Here is a 22,103-nt window from a genome sequence, read left to right as displayed (position 1 = left end):
TCACAACCTATTAATCTGTCGTCAAACTTTCTGTTAAATGTAAAAAGAAAAAGAAAAAGAACGAGCACAAAGAGAAGAGAAAGGTGATTTATAATATGTACTATGACGCTTCCGAGTATAATAGCATCCACTTTAAACAATTAGCAAAAAATAATTTATAATAACTAATAAGATGACTAATACACAAGTAACACAACTATATATATTAAAAAAAAGAGAATTAAAGTGGAGAAGGACGTGTTAGTACATTACTAGACTTTAATACTTCATATATCTCAGTAAATGGCACTCAACGGAAGATCAATATCAAGGGTTATAATTAAGCTGCTAGTATTGTACAAAAAAAGATGTTACAAATTAAAGTGGTAGACTACGAAATGCGAGGTAACGACCAAAACAATACATATCTTTGGCTTTAGAATTAGAGTCATATATATTCTTTCACATGGAGCACTAATAGTACATTTACTTTAACAAAGTGGTGCACTTTAGTCATAACACTAAAAAAGCCCAAAAACATACATTATCTTTGGCTTTAGATTCAAAGTCATACATATTCTTCCATATGGAGCACTAATAGTCCATTTACTTTAACAAAGTGGTGCACTTTTAGTCATAACACTAAACACATTTTAATTTTTAACAGAAATCTAAGATCTGACAAAATATTTATTCCCTTTATTTTCTTGTTTATCGAAAGAAATAAAGATGACAGATTTATCTGGATAGCAAATAGTAAATATATGGAAAGCGGGGAAACATCCTTTTTCTGTCTTCTCTCCACAGAGGAAGGAAAGCACCGCCAAGCCAACAAGAAAGCAGAAACTGCATGAGGTAAGACTAAGGGCCTTGTGCGCCCTGCAAGAGATTACCGGGGGTCTCGGTACCAGGGGGGCGCGGGAACAAGAAACTCCAGTAAATAAAAGAAAGACAATAGGAGTCCTCTCAATAGCCGAGTATTAGAGTAGGGGTCGCGAGAGAGCAGAGCGTATATAGAATTTATTTACTATACGTAAAATATACATTTTACTAAGAAATGTTAAGCACCGTTAATTTTTATTTGCAATGATTTTTATCTAGATAACCTCAAATGTTATCTAGATTTTTTATTATATACATAATATTTACTATACGTTGACATAAAATAAATATACGTAAAATCATTGCTGAGAGTAAAATAAATTTTATTACTAAAATAAATATACGTAATATATATTTATTAGATTTTTTTATTTTATGGGAGTCAGCGTATAGTAAACACAATATTTATTTTTATTTTATGTATATATAATAAAAAATCTATATAACATTTGAGGTTATCTAGATAAAAATCATTACAAATAAAAGTTAACGATGTTTAACATTTCTTAGTAAAATATATATTTTACATATAGTAAATAGATAAATAGTAAATAAATTCTATGTATATTTACTATTTGCTATCTAGATAAATCTGTCATCTTTATTTCTTTCGGTAAATAAGAAAATAAAGAGAACATATATTTTGTTAGATCTTAGATTTCTGTTAAAAAATAAAATGTGTTTAGTGTTATGACTAAAAGTGTACCACTTTGTTAAAGTAAATGGACTATTAGTGCTTCATGTAGAAGAATATGTATGACTTTGAGTCTAAAGTCAAAGATAATGTATGTTTTTGAGCTTTTTTCAGTGTTATGACTAAAAGTGTACCACTTTGTTAAAGTAAATATACTATTAATGCTCCATGTGAAAGAATATGTATAACTTTGATTCTAAAGCCAAATATAATGTATTGTTTTGGTCGTTTCCTCACGAAATGCTTTGAACTTGGAAACCTATAAATTAATTAAGATTTTTTTTATATAAAATGATATTGAAAAGAATTACATTGTATATATTTACGCAATTTAATTGGCTATAGCAATATTTAAATTTTATTTTGCAAATTATTATTAACATTAAATTTATTATAAAGAGTTATTTATCGGCAATCTTTAATTATAGGTCAACCGACGACATATAATAACATAACATACTCTATCACATTATATAATTTAATTCCTTAAAAAATTGGTTTCACGTCAACAAAGTTAATATAATTGCCGCCATGCAAAACGGCGACGGGCTGGCTACGTAGCCTCACGGAATTCCCTCATTCCTCCATTAATTCCGGCAAGTCCAAGAATTAGGTAAAAATAAGGTAAAATCACACTTTACCACAAAAGCTTTTATTCAAAGTTCAAATACAACACAACACCGACACACAAATAACGAGGCAGATACATGCAATGTACTTTTTCCATTCCAATTTTGTTATAAGTAAATTGCTTTATATTAATTGTTTTTTTCTAATTTCAAGACTAATTGAGGAAAATTCCCAGTGCCGTCTCCTGTAATTGTTGTTGGGTCGTGTCCCAGTGTAGCTGATCATCCTTTCGGATTAGCTACTGATCATCACCTTGATAAGCTATTATTTCACTAACTAACTAATCAGACATGAACACCTCCTCAGATTAATTTCTTCTTTTGTTCCTTAGCATTTGGGTTATTAACAATTGTTTGTTGTTTCCCTTTTAAAGATAAGTTCTTATGCATTACTCACCCGTCTGCCATTAAAAACGCCATTAAAAATACTATCTTTTATCGACTTGAATGTGTTAAGCATATCAATAGCATTTAACCTGATAAAAAAATAAAAAAAAGGTAAATTAAAATAAGGTGAAGATTACGAAAGAGTCAAGAGACAAGATGGATGGTCGGATGTTTTTCTGTTACCAAAATCACCAACAGAGCTCATGAGGCGTCGGTGTCCACGTGGCTATATATCTTCCACGTCAAGATTGTGGGTCCCAGACATTGACAGCCACGTGGACTGGTTCGTCTACCGTGTCAACTACTAAACGACAAGAACGTCCGCGTCTGCAATTACTCCTCTTGTTCCACCCCGATTACGTGGCAATATATTAGACGTGTTCTTATTAATTGTTCCAACTGCCCAATTGCTTTCTCTTCTTGCCTTTTTTGTGTGTGTTTCTTTTATAGTTTTATGAACTAAATATATTTTTGAGAAATTTATATTTTTAGTTACTTTAAAAATAATAATCGATAAAAAAATATATTATAAAAATATACATATTTATTTCATTTTCGGCTAACAAATGTAATAAGTTTCGGTGACCAAGCAGTTTTATGTTTTGCCCAATATTTTTCTTATAAGTATATTTTAAGTAGTTATATATAGTAGATAAACTAACGTAGTATATTTTTAAGTTTTAAACCGTCTGATATAAATACTCGTAATTAATTTAAGTGATATTTTTATCATGTAGACATTTTCCATCTTCAACGTTTAAAAATATTATCTTATTCTACTCTAATTTCTAAAGACTCTAAACTAACTAGTGTACATGCACGATCATATTGATTTTTTCAGATTAATAGCATTACTTAATAGTATATTTTTCCTTTAAAACAAAAAATATAATTATTGAAGCATTCATTAATTAGGAATTATGATAAAGGGTCGAAATTCAGGAAAGAAGTATCGGTGGTAATAGTATCTTGCAAATTCATTCAAGGGAAGATTGTGATTGTGACTCTGATCGGATGTCTTTGGGTGAGACGGCCTAACCGATCGTGTCGTGATCAAACTTCACGCTAAAATTACGGCGGTATATCAGTACTAATGATCTCCCAATCAAAAATAATATTATTTTCGTACTTTAAAAAATTTTCGGTGACGTTTGGATATCATTGATTGTTACTTGTTGCTTCCACGGTTTCTCCCTTCTTATATTGGCATTCTATTTCTAAAGAGGACATTTAGCTTCACATACCAGTACTATTCCACATGTACTAACATCCCTTTTGCCAGGGGGCGTTGCATCTTCAATGGATGCAGGTGGTTCGTCAGCGGACAATTTTGACCCTCGTTAGCAGTTACTCTCTATTCAGCAGATTTTGGTGAGCCCTAATTTATTCGGTGTCTTATGTCACTTGGCATTGTACTTGGTGTTTCGAGGTATAACCGGGGCCATGTCGTTGTCACTTATATATTACTCTTCCGTTGAACTTAGAGGCTCCGTAGATATAGTGTGGGTTGTATTGTGGTGTTGGAAGTGTCAAACTAGATATGTTGTATTTGTATCACATGTTCCATTTCAAAATATAAATGTGTAATATATTTGGGAATTATAAATGAAGCAACTATTGGTAATGGAATTTGCATTCTTCATGAAATCCTCTAAATATTTAATTAATGAAATACATCTTCTCTTTATTCATGGATGAGTTTGGGTAGAAGACATTGTACATGCTTGCTTGATCGGGGTATCTCGATTGAGTGTCGGTCGCGCTCCCCAAGGTCGGGGCATGAAAAACTTGGTATTAGAGTCTAAGGTTTTAAAGTGTCCTAGGATGTCTCGAAGCCGTGTCTAGTAAAGTCCTTCTTATCGGTGTGTTGTCAACCAAATCTATAATTAGGAGGCTACTTGGACATTTAGGAATGTCACCCTTCTTTGGTACTCCAGATCATGCGATAGAGCTCAAGATAGGAAGCTAATTTCCTCGTCGTGTCTCATTTTCCTAGATGAGTAATCCACGAGTTCGAGGCAGCGAGGAGTGATTGAAAGAACTAGTTGCTAGGGGAAGTGTCCTTGATCTTATGAATGTTACCGCGCCACCGGATCATGTGGTGGGAGCATCTAAGAAACGAAAGAGAGTTGTTGGTGCCAATAAGCCGGAATGCTTGATTTGTAAGAAACACCACTTGGGTTTGTGTTGGACGACTCTTGGAATATATTATGGATGTGGAGTCGAGGGGCATCAGTTAAGGTACCGCCCTGTTAACCTAAAGTCACCAAGTAAGTCACTCCTTACTACATCATTATGAACACCGCATAATTTTCCTTATCGTATATGTACATCTGCATTGAAGAGCCTACATAAATATGGTCTTAACAAGACGTTGCATCACAAAATATTGCATGTACCTACTCTTTGAACGAGACGCATTATTCGTGAAGTCACTTTATCACAATTCTCTTGTTTACAATCTCTTGAGGAATTGAGTTATAACCCTAGGCTAATACTTCCCACTTGCTTCCCTTAATTCTCAACAAGGGACTATACGTGATGCATTTCTTACAGAACCTTTTGATTCAAATGGATAACATCTATTCACTTGTGCTTATGCATGCACCATCATAATATTTACCTATGTGGTATCAAATCTAATGTAAGGCAGCCTAGTATTGAGATATTTCTTGAGCCACTCTCTTTCTCTCCTGTGTATGTGGCTCCTATGGTTCGAGCAATCACTTTACTCCTTTGTGAATATTATCATAGACCTTTCTCATTGTCTAGTAACATAAGTTCATATCCCAACGCTTATCATATGGGTACATGTCAATTGAAATGGTCACTTGTCTGCGTAAAGCTTCTCGAAAAATTTGAGATTTTCACGAATTCATCATAGGAAAATCTTTTGTTTGCCCATCTTAGTATAATTTTCATGTCCCCCTAGATCATACCCCTGTGAGTAACTCACGTTGTTTCTAGTATTATAGCGGCTCATGACGTGGCCGGGTACTACAACTTGAGAGTTGTTATAGTAGAAACGTGTTTAGATCATAGCAAGTGTGCATTTTCTCTTTACGCCTCTACAACATGTTCTAACTGTGTTTCTTAGTTAGTAAATTCATTATGCTAGTTTCTTGACATTTGTTGGATAGCCATGAGAGACCGCGTCCTCCTATATCTCGTTATAGCACCTCCTTTCTCTAAAGGATCCTTAATAGGCCCTCTGTCAAGACCGAATGAACCTCTGGGGTATCATATCACCATGACCGATTCTCATGTTTTCCCATCCTTCATTAGCATATGGGTACTTTTCAAGTCACAAGACCCATGGTGAACTCATTATGAACATCCGCAAACCTTCCGGGATTATTTTATAGCGTCTCCCTAGGTTTCTTTGTCTTTAACACTCGGATTCTAGAATCATTTACTAAGCCATTGTCATGTGCGGAGAGTTTACTATCCTTAATATTCCATGTTTTCCCATCCTTCATTAGCATATGGGTATTTTTCAAGTCACAAGACCCGTGGCGAACTCATTATGAACATCCGCAAACCTTCCGGGATTATTTTATAGCATCTCCTTGGGTTTCTTTGTCTTTAACACTCGGATTCTAGAATCATTTGCTAAGCCTTTGTCATGTGCAGAGAGTTTACTATCCTTAATATTCTACATCCCTGGGTGGATAGGAGTTTAATTGGTTATTCTCCCCATAGCACCATATTAATTATTATAACCTCTCTAATTAATCCCCCCCCTCCCCCAATAATAAGATGTCCTAGATACATGGTTTCACTCATGTATGGTTAAAGTTAAGTAGCCTTACCGCAATACTTTTCTCCTCACTTCAGGTGGATGTTCCAGATTCTGACACATATCATGAGCATATTGATTTGAAAGACAATTTTCTCATATCTCTAGTCTCTCATATAGGATCAACTATCAGGAAGGGTTAAGCTATCCGAATGATAATAATCTCACAAGTGTTCAACCTCTTTTCCAACCTCCTGGGCTTGTGGCATAGATTCCTGGTGTTAAATAATGTTAAGAGCACAATGCAACATTGTGTATTTTTGAAACTAATATCACATTTTTGGTGTAAGAATCTTCTCATTTCAAATTAAACTAATTTTTCCTACACTCAAGGAGGCACTCGGTGTCACGTACTTGGCTATTTCTCCTTAAGACCTACCATTGAAGAACGTGACACATGTGGCATAAACCAATTGTTACTATCCCTTTCATAGCTCATCGTCTCCCAAGAATAATTGATGATAATGTTTTTATCCTTCCGATCATGCCTCCCATGTATCCCATTTCTAAAACGACTCATTTATTTTACATCTTAAGATCATGTACATGATTCTCACATTTTCAATGCTACTAGGCAACTATATGCCTCATTTGTCGAATCAATGATGTCATCACAATGATTAGCCATGTCATCGCTATTGGTAGTAACTTTCATATCTCTTAAGTTATAACCTCCTGAAATGCCCTGCAAGGCACATTGATGGATTCTTGAATAATTTTACCTCAATCCCGAACCTTGTAGTTCCTCTTTGTATTAAATCTATGGGTGTTGAAGGTTCAAACATGTCAAAGAAAAAGCATCATCTCATGATCAAACATATTGGGTAGGAAACTCTATGGTCATGTTCATTCTAGGGCATCATACCATAATTGTTGAAGGTCACCAAAGGTTTAATTTAGGTGTTCAACGTAGAGATCTAGAGTTGAAGAAAGTGAACAAGTTATTCTCAAAATTTTCTCCATGAAGATATTAGGTGGGTTGTTGAGGAAGGTGAATTAGGTGTAGTACACATTGGGCCTTATGGAATCTTGAGGGAAATAGGCCGAGCTATGTGTATGATGTCCCCCATCGTTATTCTCCATGCACCCGGTGTTTCATGTGTCTATGTCAGAGAAGGTAGTTGGGAATCCTTGGTCTATCATTCCAGTGGAAGCTATTGAAGGTAAAGTTAATGGATAATTGGCTTATGAGAGGCATCTAATTGTCATCCTTGTTACATAAGTCCGGAAGTTCAGATTGCTTTCGTCAAAGTAAAGAAAATATCCTCACTTGTTTATATACCCAAATGGTTGTGGTTCGAAAGGTACTTTCTATGTGTTATGACTTAAATATGTGCAGTTCATGTCTAGATGCTACTTTTGATAATGTAATGCCTGTAATATTGAGATGGGTGTTATCGATATATATTGTGATACTTTGTTGAGTTGTGGATGTGTCGTAGGAGTGGTTTTGGTTATTCTTTGACGGGTGGATATGCCCAATTACAAGGAAAACTCTAGCAAACTTTCTGAAGAATTTGGCAGTTAGTCAAATTTGGAGGCTTGAGATATGTGAAAGAAGGGATGAATTATGTTGGATATTTTGGGTGGACTCTACTCCTCATTCGAGGATGAATGATCCTAAGCGGGGGGAGGATGTAATGCCCCGTAAAATTTCGCCAAGGAATTTAAGATTTCGTGGTGCTAAGGTATGCTAATGTGTTTGAAGATTGTAGAAAATGAGTCGGGTACGGACCTTTTGGGTTGTACAATGCATTAGGGAGTTGGAGAAAAAATATTGCAGAATATGGTATTTCTGCGGACAATTATGCGACCACATAATTACTCTGCGGACCGCCGATCCATCGTAGAGTGGAATAGAAAAGGGGAAAGTTTTAAAAACTATTTTTGCTGGCCACATAATGATTTTGCTGATCGCATAATGATTACGCTATTGCGAAATTGCATCGCGGAATAGACCAGACGTAACCCAGAATTTGAAATATCATTTTATGACCATTCTACTGGCCGCATAACCACTCTGCTGGCCACATATCCATTCTGCTACCACAGAATTGCACCACATAATTGACTTCGGGGGTCATTTTTGGAAATTTTCTTATCCGACTCCAATTTGATTAAAAGCCCTTGGGGCTCATTTTGGAGCAAAACTCTGACAATTTTAGAGAGAAGTGTGAGTATTGTAGAGAGAGAGGAAGAAGGGCTAGCCATTCTAATCAACCATTCTTGACCCAATCTTCAAGAATCATGGATGCCACTCACTAGACCATCATCTGTCTGGGTAAGTCCTTCTCCTAAGCTTTCATGCAAGAGGTTATGGGTCTAAGTATGTTGTGGGGTTGGAGATAGGCCATGCATATGACAATAAGAGGTAGTATGTGGGGTTGTTAAACTATATCGGGTATTTTCTTGTTGAAATTAGTTGAGGGAGGAAGAGATACCATTGTGGAGATTTGTAGTCAATTTTGCATTATAGGTGTTTGGCAAAATTCCTAAGAAAGTTACACCATGAGAATCTTTCTAATTATTATTCAATTTTCGCTATCTTCCTATAGATTATTATTGCTAGAAGTGTTGGGACATTGTAGTAACTTAAAGAAAGCTCAAACAAGGTAGGTTGGCTAAACTTTTCTCTTAGAATCGAATTCCATGATGTTCCTGTAAGTTTCGTGTATGGTTGGCCCAAGTTCCTAATTCCCATGTTCGCACTTATTCCTTATATATTTGACTATTCCGAATAAGCTTGTGTTGAAAGATACATACTAAAAATGTGCACCAAATTTTCCTATCATCTTGTGTTCTCCGTTAGGAGTGTATCCTAGTGTGACCAATGTGTCGAGATAGTATGATTTCAAATCATATTTAAATTGCAAGTTGTTATGCCCAATTGTGAAAGAAAACTCAATGCGCCTAAGACCCCTATTGTTCATATTTATGCTTAAGGTCTTGATTCCAAATGCTCTTATTGATGATGATCTATAAATATGCTTGAAAGTGAAAGAAATGTATAAAACGTGGCCATGGTTATTATAACTTGTGCATTTGATTTGAAGTCGTATTTAAATTGTAAATCACCATACTCTACTTTAATAATATTTCCAATGTGATTTGAGTTCTTACATACTCATGAGTTGAAATTGTGTAGTGCCTTTTGGAAAGAAGTATTTAAAAAAGATAGACTGTATTATTCGTTTATGATTCTTAACTTGTGTTGCGATTACAAGTCATTGTGCTCCATAATTTGGAAAGAAATCTATTGTGTTTAAAGCCTTCACTACCTATGAACTTAAAGTTATGATTTTCGAAATATTATATATGTTGATGTTTGTGATAATGATAATGGAAAGTCAAGAAATGAAAAGTGTGAAATAATGATGTTGTGAGTGGCTAAAAGTGCTAATGATGCTATATATATGGTGTGGAAGGTTACGAAGTGAATGTATTTGTATTTCTGTTTCCTTTGTGTGCAAAGAAAAAATATTTTTGGGAGTATCGTTAGTCACCGAGGAAGGGTAGGTTGAAATAACCTAACCCCGAAATTATACATGCCGATGTAGGAGTGCGCTGTGATTATTCCCCTTATTTGGGATGAGAATGATGTGACGAGAATATTCACCTTAATTGGGATAAGATGATTGCTAGCAAAGGATGATGTCAATCAACACGGCATTGTGGTGAGACGGCCTACCTGATCGGGTCGAGATCGGTCGCCATGCCGCACACATGATGGTGATTGTGATTGTAATTACACCTCCACCCGCACGCAGCGCCGGGGCCGCTTTGGATAGAGATTGTGATTGTGATTACACCTCTACCCGCATACATTGGGATGAGGCGGAATAACCCAGGACCCGCGACGCGACCCAGTCCGTTTCTTTTTCGAATTATTTTAAATTAATTTTCGGAAATATTTTAAACGGGAATCATTCCCCCTGTTCCAACAGTTATGGTTGTTTCTAAAAGGTTGCAAACTTTTCAGAAACAATGGCAGAAAATGGCTATAAATATACCTTGATCCTAGAATCTTTCCTTACGAAATTTTCTGATCTCCTTCCTTTTCTTCTGCACGAAATTTTTCAGTGTGTTTTACAACCATTAAGTGGTTCGAAGTTCATCAGAGTTTTTGGTACCAATATACTGGTGAGTTAAGTCGTTCTATCCTGGGAGGATAATATTCCAAAACCTCGGGTAATTGAGAGAAATAATTTTCTGAAGGACACACTGTGCATTCTGTGGACTCGATTTCATTTCAAAACATATTTTCAGATTCTATTTCTGATTATTTAAATTTGTGCTATACTACTATTTTTTTTCCTTCTGTTTTTTATTTCAGAAAACTTGTTGTTTCATATATTTTATAGTATTACAGTTTGACTAATATTTACATTTACAGGGCCACTTGTGGGGGTCAAAGTCGAAATAGTAGCGAAAACCGAAAACGAGGGTTCTAGTAGACAAAAATTTGCACGAATAGTGATTTAACCATAAGATAATTTCTAATGATCACTGAGGTAACTAAAAAATATAGGCATTTGTGAGTTCAATGCCCAAACGGTTGCATAAAAGATACATATCTCTTCTTGGTGTCTTGTCCAATTCCTTGATTAATGTTTTAGGATGTCGACTTGATATGTTCCTTTCATTGCAGAATTCACAAAATGATGAACTACATGATCTGATTAGTCAATGGGTACTGAACGGCCAAAGACGAATGCTTTTTTCTTACTGATTCGAGTTATCTAATTTTCTGTCTAAGTAGAGATGATCAATCAGTGGTTCTTCTTGGTCTTGGCACATCATTTACACGATTGAAAGATTGACTCGAAACAGTGTTGTCATTAATGAATATAATGTGACAGAAGGTAGCTACCTCTTTTATTTCTGGGGCAAGTGCTCTCTTTTTTTTTTTTTTTTTTTTTTTTGTAAATATTTTGTGATCCAAAATAATACTATAATAACAATTAGTAGTTTAATTGCATTATTGCGGAAGAATTAAGTCATGTTGCAAGGCTCAAATTAAACTTTGTCTGATCTTAACTAGTGGTCGGAATTGGAGCTAGCAAAGAATTTAGCTACGGTTCGGCAGAATTAAATATCTTTGGCCAGTATCTTACATTGGCTTAGGAATTCTATTAACTATATAAAACATAATTTATTTCAAACTCAATAAGCTGTATTTTTTAGAATGTAGAATTCATAAACTCAAAATTCATGATCCGCAATCTGAGAGTAATTAGGAAGAAAGTCTGCTATAGTGAGATTCAAATTTTAAACTCGTGCGAGCTAAGAGAAAAAAAAAAAAAAAAAAAAAAAAAAATATATATATATATATATATATTTGTGTGTGTCATTTTACTCCTCGGCTCGTTTGTGCCAATTACTCCTTCCCACTTTGTCTCACCGGGCGATATTAATTAGAGGTGGACCTATGTATATAACCTTGAGGGATTTTCGGTTCAGTAAACTTTGACAGAGATCTTGTATACGTATATGTGCATACTTTGAAAATGGTTAATTTAAATCACTTGACACCCTCAACACTAAAAACTTTTAGGAGCTTGAGTAGAATACTGATGCCTTTGTCGCGTTAAAATCTTGAGTCCGCATCTGTATATCACTGCATGCGGAATTATAAAAAAGAAAGAAAAACGAATATGTGGATTAAAAAAAGTCTCATATGAAATATTAGAACCGAGGAAACATACTTGTACTATAAATGGGAAGTATAGTAAAGAAATGGAATAACTTAATGTGATAAGTGGATGGAGTTCTAATAATTTCTTGGATTTTTGGTAACCAAGCCAACAAGCAATAGACAACTTACCCTAGAAAATGTGGGTGGTGATAGAAATATAGTAAAAAAAACAGCACTTTTTGCACTTTCTTCCATTTCCAAAGAGTCTTAACCTGACTTGCTAGTTAGGATATACTGTTTCTATGAGAGTTCCTCTCTTTCATTTTTCAAGAAAATGGGAGACTCTTTTTACATGAAGACAGTCTTGTCCCCTCGTAACAATGACTTCAAAAGCATATGTTAAGCTTTATCAAGACCCTCTTATTCATTCTTAGTGCCCACATTTCACTAAAGAAACAAAACATAATACAATTCAAAATCTCAATTTAATTTAATCCAATGTCCCAAAAGACATTTGTGGTCCCTAGACCAGTTGCTAGACCTTTTCTTTATATGTTTGTGTATATATATACACTAAACCAAGCATCCATTTTGTATCACTTACCATTCAGCTTTTTAGTTCATATCTTAAGACTTGTTGAAAGAAACAAAAAAGTAACTCACTTTCTGCAGCTTCTTGTATTCCTTACCTTTAAAGAATTCCAATTCTGTGATTATTTCTGTCAACCCTTTTGTTCATTCTCTCTTAGCAAAGTCTAAAATCTCTTTGGATTTTAAGCCTTTTCTTGAAAATGAAGCAAGTTCTTCTACTACTTCTTTTACTATCATCCACTTTAGTCTATGAAGTACAAGGTAGACACTTAAAGAAGGGGAATCTCTCATCATCCAAGAATCCCATATTACAGGTGAGAATTACATTCATACTTTTTCAACTACTCACGGTTCACGGTTCAAGTCGTGGAATCAGCCACTGATACTTGCATTAAGATAGATTGCCTACATCACACCCTTTGGGTGTGGCTATCCTCGGATCCTGCGCGAATGCGGGATGCTTTGTGCATCAGACTGTCTTTTCTGACTTTTTCAATTTCTCATTATCTCAGTATATATTGTTTTTTTTAAAAATTCATTCATTCTTTTCGAAGTCTGCTAAAAGCTTCATAATGATTCAGCAGGAAAATGTTTTAAAAGAAAGAAGTGAAGGAGGTACTGGAGAAGTCATTCTTTGCAAAGATGGTCATTGTTCATCATCAGGTACAATGAAGAGAAGACTTTCTAAAGTAACCACAAAAAATCACCATTGGTTACCAAGTATACATGAAGATTATTTTGGACCTAGAGGACATAGGCCTAGACACCATTAACTTAATTACTATTACTAGTCTAGTATTTTTACTTTCTATAACTAGCCACATTTCCCATTTCTAGGTTCTTGAAAATCTTAGAATAGTTTGGATTTTTTCCTCCCTTTTTGGCTTGAGAAGTGGGATTTCAAAAAAAACGAAATCCATGCCCATGTGTATTTTTCACAGAATAGACATTTTAACTGGTTTATGGATTATTTAGCTTATTAATTAATGGTTTGCAACTTTATATATTTGTCTCGTTTGGTTTGTTTATTCAAGTGGTTCTTGAACTGTTTGCAGGAAGAAATAGGAAACTTATGACAAAAACAACCTCTACTTCTAGTCCAACCACAACTTCAACAAAGGTCGGTTAATTTGCATGAAAAAAATAGAATCAATACAATAAAAAAGAAGAATATAAATAAAAAGTAGACTATGGTTTTCCTATTTCTTACATATATTACATTTATGTACAGAATATCAAGAATAATGAAGGCAATAAAGGTGATCACACAGTATTGAAAGGCCAATCAAGTAGTGAAAGGGTAATAGGTGGAAAAGAAGAAAATAGCTCCGTCAATTCGTCGCCGGAAACCGGTCATTGGAAAACATCTTCCGAGCACTACCCGGACGTATTAGACTTGGCCGGAATGGATTATTCTCCGGCAAAGAGAAAACCTCCAATTCACAACTAAGAGATGATCATATGAAGAAGTTGGAAAATATTTGTAGTAAATTAAATTAGAAAGAAACCTTAGAGAGGGATTTTGGGAGTGGAGACAGCATACAGAAATGCTTCCCTTCTTTTAGGATTAGGAAGATTTTGTACATAAAATATTATTATTACTTATATATTATTAGTTGATGATTGAGTCATAATCACTTCATGAATGGCTAAGTAGCTTTGTTACCTATAAAATAATAGTACTAGCAGCAAAGTACCAATAATAACGATTTATGGCAAATCTTGGGCTAACTTTTTCTCTCTCTATATATAGATATAGATGTTTGTGTATTGACAATATTATCTTGGAGGTTCAATACTTTGAAATAATCTTTTTCTATGTGTAGAATACACTTAATTAGAATGATTATATAATGTTATTACACTCGTAAATCAGGATCAAGAGTTATAACTGGAAACGGAGTACGTGAGAATGAAAGATAAACCGAGATTAATTTGACAAATATTAAGGAATAAGTCAAACTCGAAACTTCACATTTCCTTTAGAAAGATATCAAAAGGTTGACTAAATTCTACGTCCAAAAAAGTAGAAAAATAGTAGCAAAGGACAAAGAAGCATCCCTCCAAGGATTTGAAAACACATCTCTTCATCTTCTTCTTTTAAAAAAAACAAGAGACTGAAAAAATTGGTAAGTAAATGATGGCAGATATATCTAGTGGAATAGTTTAGCATTGAGATCCATCTATCATTAATTTAAGATTTCGAGCTCGAGTAATGAGAACACAAAACCTCGTTATACGAAGCGTTTCACTCTTCTTAGTAAGCTTCACTAATCTGGATCTGATTTAGTCCCTTATGACATTCTAATGCTGAATGTAATAACAATAACATATTCAGTGCAATTCCACAAGTGAGATATAAGAGAATAGTGTGTATGCAGATTTTACCCCTATATGTGCAGATCATAAAGATGCTATTTTCGGTAGACCCCGGCTCAACGCCAATGTTGAATGCCTATAAAGAAAAAAAATGATGGCAAAAGGACTAGCATAAAGATAGATCACATTAAAAGCTAGAGGCATATAATATGAATGAAGTAGGTATATGGATCTTTGCATTATGTGATGATTCCTTTTGGGCCCAACAAATTGGTTTGGACTAAGTTCTAAATGTTTCTCCATTAAATGCAGTAACGTGAGTAGAGTGGTATGCCTGACATGTGGGCCATTATGTTTTTGTTAAGTCAAATAGTTTTTGGGCCCAAAAGATTGGAAGATATATTCGGAATTTTGGACCACAAAAATGCAAAATATTTATTTAATGTGATTGCGAATTTGTAGTTTGTACTGGCTAAAAAAGTTGAAATACCTTCCCATTGTGTATAGTTATAGTAGTTAGTTATATTTACATTGTCGGACTTCGGGTTGAAAATTTAAGAAGTCTAAAATACACCTTCATCAGTTTTGTAGTATAATCCATGTATAATGTATGTATTTCGACTAGAAGAAGTAAACAGTAAATCCGACTGGCTATTTAGGCAAAAATCTCCTTCCTCCACCATATACTACTTAATGTTGTATATAAGCAGTTCATTTTATTGATCCACATTGACAGGCCCAATCCAAATGACGAAGCCCAAACGAAGTCAGGAATTTTTATAAATCACTACAATTTAGAGCCTAATTATCATGTGTAATCATATTTTGCCTAATTATTATTTGTCGCTATTGTTCAATTACTACCAGCTTGTATCATTTGTATTCATTCGCTCTAAATGGCTGTATCAACGCATACATTATAGTGAAATACAATGATAAATACAACTATTGTATCGCTGTATATGACTCCACACACTGTATACACCGTAGGAATTTTGCTTCAAAATACAAAGAGTAGCTATGAATCATAATTATTTCAAAGTATATTTTTGTATGATAAATACAATATATAAGTTAGTTACACCACTTACTTTTTTCTTATTTAAATGTAATTTAGTTCTTTTACCCTGCAATATATACTACATATATTTTAAAACCCTTATCTGAATCTTCACCTTCATTATTTGTTGTGATAAAATGAAAAAGGAATTTAGTAACTGATGGATTGCCTGCATTTGTTTCCAATATCGCTGTATCACTGAAGATTAATATCATTGTAATATATGTCAAACAATGGTATTCAAAAATACTTTTTATTCGTATGTTTTACTCCAATTAAGATACTACTAAATATTCTATGTACATAAAAAGAAAATAAATATAAGATCTACCTACAAGGAAATAAATAATATATGAAAATCAATCTACATGAAATGACGATAACCTCAACATGTTTGGTCCGATCAGGGTTTTGTGCAATCTCAATAGCTGATTTATTATCACAATAAAAAACCATGCATTGGTTTTTGCACAATTTACCCCTAAATCATTCAAAAATGTGCTAACAGCCACAGATAGGATGTTAATCCAATGTTCTCTTGCCTCAACCGCTAGAAGTTCTGCACCAGAGGCGATTTGGCGTTCAAATGATAGGAGTACACTATTAGGTGGATCAAAAATTTGGAATAAAATTACAGTATATTTCCTATTGCAATCTTCTATCCTCTATTATTTTTAAATCTATCTTTCATCCCTATCTTTTCTCCTCTCTAATTTTCAGATCTAATTTCTCCTAACTTTTCTTTTTAATTCTCTCAAACTTTCCTAATGCAAAAGGATGAAAGTCTAGAGTAAGATGAAGAATATGAGGTTAGTTGTTCGTTTGAAAGGATTTGAGGCAGAAAGCATTTGACCCATTAATGATTTAAGTAATTTTGATTGATAAATCTCGAGTCTCTTACTGTGAGCATTTGGTATCAAAATATAAGTCACAAAAATCCTAACTCCGCCATTAACGAAGATAAAGTTTTCAGATCTGGAAGTTTCCATTGTGAACTCGTGCTTCAATCTATATGGGTATTGATTAATAATAGTATTATTGATCGGGTGAGACAAAATTTAAGAGGTTGGGATTCAACTAGACCTATCTTGAGCTAGTTCTTCTTCTTTTTTTTTTCTTTTTTTTTTTTCCTTTTGATAATATTGGTGTTAGAACTAAGGTATAGTGATGGATATAAGGTATTTTCCAGTGCATATGCTGTATAACTGGTGTTTATACACACTTATAAGATATTGTATAATTATGTATAAATAGGTACAAGTGCGTAGATTTGTGTCTAATGATGTATAATTATGTTTTTTTAAGTGTATAAAAGTGTATATACATTATTAGCGTATATACGGTCAAAATCGAGTTTGCCCTTCGTATGATTAATCGAGATTGGAACATGATGGTCCGAGGTTCATCATTGTAATATCGAGCAATGGTGCGAAGTTAGGTTGTCGAGCTCGAGCCCCAGAGACCGATCAAGATCGAGATCGGCCCCAAGACGTGCTCTAGACCCAGAGACCGATCAAGATCGAGATCGATCAAGATCGAGATTGGCCAAGATCGAGATCGATCAAGATCGAGATCGATCAAGATCGAGATTGGCCAAAATCGAGGTCGAACAAATATAGACCAACCAAGATCAAGATCGAGCCAAGAAACAAAAAATTGTTATAGCCGCAATTAGGGGAGAATCTCGGCGAAAATCACGGCGAAAATTAAGGAGAGATTAATTAATTAATCTATCATGGGATCCCTACTATGTATTTTTAATTATATCCAAAATAGAATTTTTCCACTATATTATGTGTTGTTATCATTTGTAGAAAGCATCAGATTCATTGAGATATATAGAACATAAAGCAAATACTATCTTTTTCTGGCTTTGATATATAGTCATATTGTTCTTCTATCAATCACTCTCCATTCAATTTCAAGGTGATAAAACCTGAAGGCTTAGGCTAACTAATTCATTCGGTTTGCATTCATTTCTTTTACAGCTAATTTCGATATTCATTTACTTATTTTTTTCAATTTGTACCAAGTTATACCACGTATCCTTATAACTACGTATAAATTCAATTGATAACCGTTTTTCGGGTAAACAGTTTGGCTCTAACCGTGGGGCTAAGGATAATAGTGGTTATTTGATACAAATCTCTATAAAACACACTATTTTATACTTGCTCTTGGAAGTATCCTTGATTTCAGGCTAAAAATGACGAACTCTCAATTAATGGAACTACCTATCGACAACGAATCTGGCCATCAAGATGAGAATAACAACGTGACGCCCGGGGATGAAAGGCCACCCATTGACCCCATTGGGACTCGGGTCGTGGATCCAATTGATGTTAATTTGCATGTGTCCATTAAAGCGAACCAACATTCCGGCCCCGAAAATAACATTCATGGTGGAACTCGATCTACAGTTCGAAATACCCAAAATATTGGAGAAGACGGGATCAACCTGCGTACGATTTTCAAAATGTTGCAAGCTCAACAGGTAGCGATTGCTCAGTTACAGAGCTAGACCCAGGCACTGAGCAGGCCTGAGCCCGGTCCATCCCAAGAAATCACCCACAGTACGTGGCCAGCTGTAGTAAGGTCAAATGAACAAGAATCGGGGACTAACCCCGAAATTATAAAGATGCTCTAGGAACTGACAAAATGGATAGAGTCAGGAGAAAAAAGGATTGAAGCAAACGACAAGAAAGTAGAAACTTATAACTCCAGGGTTGATCAGATCCCGGGGGCACCACCAATATTGAAGGGTTTGGATTCCAAAAAGTTCGTAGAAAAGCCTTTTTCCCCGAGCGCAGCTCCCAAACCGGTCCCCAAGAAATTCCGCATGACCGAGATTCCTAAATATAATGGATCGACTGACCCCAACAAACATGTCACCTCTTATATGTGTGCCATTAAAGGGAACGATCTAGGGGAAGATGAGATCGAATCCGTATTATTAAAGAAATTCGGGAAAACCCTGTCAAAGGGAGCAATGATATGGTATTATAATTTACCACCTAACTCCATCGATTCTTTTGCCATACTTGTAGATTCTTTTGTAAAAGCACACGCCGGAGCCATGAAGGTCGAGACCAGGAAGTCAGACCTTTTTAAGGTAAGGCAAAACGAGAACGATATGCTAAGAAAGTTTGTATCTCGTTTCCAAATGGAACGAATGGATCTACTACCGGTCACAGACGACTGGGCCGTTAAAGCTTTTACCCAAGGACTAAACGAACGAAGCTCAGTGAGTTCACAACAGTTGAAGCAGAACTTGGTTGAGTACCCGACTGTTACCCGGGCCGATGTACATAATCATATCAATCGAAGATTAGAGTCGAAGACAACAGTTGGGGGCTCCTTCTGGATCCGTTACCAAAAGGACATCGACCACGAATCGAGGTTGAACAAGGACCGATACCAGTCGAATAATAGGGATCATAGGGGCAGCGGACCACGGCATAACTCCGTACGAGGTGAAAGGAGAAGTGATCGAGGCTAAGGGTCTCGAAGGCTGATGAACAAGAATGGTTTCGACAAGCATACCAGACCTAAGGAAGCACCGCGATTGTCAGAGTATAACTTCAACATTGAAGCATCCGCCATAGTATCAGCTATCGGACGCATAAAAGTTACTAAATGGCCTCGACCTTTGCAGACCGATCCAACCTAGAGAAATCCCAATCAAATGTGAAAGTATCATGGCACCCATGGCCACAAAACGGAAGATTGCAGGCAGTTGAGAGAAGAAGTAGCCTGGTTATTCAATGAAGGTCACCTTCGAGAGTTTTAAGTGATCGGGCCAAGAATCACTTCAAAAACAGACAGTTCAATAGACAAAACGAGCAAGAAGAGCCACAAAACATTATTCACATGATTATAGGAGGGATCAATGTTCCCCAAGGGCTAGTGTTTAAACGCACTAAGGTGTCGACTGTAAGGGAGCAGCGATCTCGGGCTCAGTATTACATACCAAAAGGAACCTTGTCCTTCAATGATAAAGACGCAGAAGGAATCATGCAGCCCCATAACGATGCACTGGTAATATCTATACCCATGAATAAAACTCAAGTTAAGCGTGTGTTGATTGATCCAGGTAGTTCTGCCAACATCATTCGATCGAGAGTCGAAGAGTAACTCGGTCTACAGGACCAGGTCGTTCCCGCGGCCTTGGTACTAAACGGATTCAACATGGCATGTGAAACTACTAAGGGCGAGATAACTCTGCCAGTAAACATGGCTAGGACCATCCAAGAAACGAAGTTCCACGTGATCGAGGGTGACATGAGTTATAACGCCCTGTTCGGGAGATCATGGATCCACACCATGAGAGTAATACCCTCGACCCTACACCAGGTTCTAAAATTATCGACACCAGAATGAATCAAAACAATCTACGAGGAACAACCCACAGCAAAGAAAATATTTCTCATTGACGAAGTGACTCCGATATCGTCACTCTCATCGGCAAATGGGTCAAATTTTAAGGGAAAACATGAGACCAAATAGCAATCACAAATTCCGGCCTCGGCCCAATTAGAGAAGCAGGAGCTTGACGAAGATGATGATTATGGGGTCCCTCGATCCTTCATAGTCCCCAATGATTCCGACGCTACTAAATCAACGGTCGAAGAACTGGAGCAAATCACACTAATCGAACATCTGCCCGAACGAAAGGTATACCTGGGCACGGGGTTAAATCCCGAGCTCAGGAAAAAGCTTATTCAATTTCTTATAGCTAACATGGATTGTTTCGCTTGGTCCCATCTTGACATGACAGGGATCCCACCGGAAATCACCACCCATAGACTAAGCTTGGATCCAAAGTTCCACCCGGTAAAGCAAAAAAGAAGGCCCCAGTCCGAGGTCAAACATGCGTTCATCAAGGACGAGGTAACCAAACTTCTCAAAATAGGATCCGTTCGGGAAGTAAAGTACCCCGAATGGTTAGCAAACGTAGTGGTAGTCCCTAAGAAGGGAAACAAACTTAGAATACGTGTAGATTATAAAGACCTGAATAAAGCATGCCCCAAGGATTCTTTTCCTTTGCCTAATATCGATCGTATGATCGATGCCATGGCCGGCCACGAGACTCTCAGGTTTCTCGATGCCTACTCCGGGTACAACCAGATACAGATGAACCCGGAGGATCAGGAAAAGACCTCGTTTATCACTAAGTATGGTACCTACTGTTATAACGTAATGCCATTTGGTCTAAAAATGCTGGTGCAACTTATCAACACCTAGTAAATCGAATATTCGAAGAACAAATAGGAAAATCAATGGAAGTTTATATTGATGACATATTAGTTATGTCCCTGCGAGCAGAGGACCATTTAAAGCATTTGCAAGAGACTTTCAATATACTGAGGAAGTACAATATGAAGCCTAACCCCGAAAAGTGTGCATTCGGAGTTGGCTCGGCAAGATTCTTGGTTTCAAGGTGTCCAATCGGGGAATCGAGATCAACCCCGATAAAATCAGAGCTATCGAGGATATCACGGTAGTGAATAATGTAAAAAACCATGCAGAGGTTAACCGAGCGCATGGCTGCCCTGGGGCGATTCATCTCGAGATCCTACGATAAAGGCCACCAATTTTTCTCATTGCTAAAAAAGAAAAATAATTTCACATGGACCTCGGAATTCCAGCAGGCCTTGGAAGAGCTTAAATGGTACTTATCGAACCCGTTGCTGCTTCACACACCAAAGGCAGACGAATAACTTTACTTAAAGTTAGCAGTATCGAAAGTAGCGGTAAGTGGAGTCCTAGTACGGGAAGAACGAGGTACGCAGTTTCCCATTTATTATGTTAGTCGGACCTTAGGTGAGGCCAAAACTAGATATCCCCACCTAGAAAAACTGGCACCCGCTTTGATAAGCGCTTCTAGGAAACTAAACCCTTACTTTCAATCTCACCCCATATGTGTTGTAACAACTTACCCACTTCGTAATATTATACATAAACCCAAACTTTCGGGACGGTTAGCCAAATGGGCCATAGAAATCAGCGGGTATGATATATATCGACCCCGAACAACAATTAAGTCTCAAATTTTGGTAGACTTCATGGCTGACTTCACACCGGCCCTAGTACCCGAGGTCGAAAGAGAACTATTGATAAATTCGGGT

The 22,103-nt window shown here is 36.1% G+C and overlaps 1 protein-coding gene across 2 annotated transcripts; it reads left to right on the top strand.

Moving 5' to 3' along the window:
- Positions 1–12,597: 12,597 nt before the first annotated feature.
- LOC104101086 (uncharacterized) lies at positions 12,598–14,327 on the top strand. 2 transcript variants are annotated; one of them, XM_009608498.4, is made up of 4 exons: positions 12,598–12,910; positions 13,181–13,259; positions 13,652–13,716; positions 13,828–14,327. In XM_009608498.4, the coding sequence occupies exons 1-4, from the start codon at positions 12,797–12,799 to the stop codon at positions 14,044–14,046; spliced, it is 477 nt and encodes a 158-aa protein (XP_009606793.1). In that variant the 5' UTR covers positions 12,598–12,796; the 3' UTR covers positions 14,047–14,327. The 2 variants fall into 2 exon arrangements, with proteins under 2 accessions (XP_009606793.1, XP_009606792.1); XM_009608497.4 differs by having other exon boundaries at positions 12,599–12,910; positions 13,178–13,259.
- The last annotated feature ends 7,776 nt before the right edge of the window (positions 14,328–22,103 follow it).

Source organism: Nicotiana tomentosiformis, chromosome 11 (genome assembly GCF_000390325.3).
Source record: "Nicotiana tomentosiformis chromosome 11, ASM39032v3, whole genome shotgun sequence".
In the NCBI taxonomy this organism is placed as follows: domain Eukaryota; kingdom Viridiplantae; phylum Streptophyta; class Magnoliopsida; order Solanales; family Solanaceae; genus Nicotiana; species Nicotiana tomentosiformis.
This window is presented reverse-complemented; position numbering and strand designations above follow the sequence as displayed.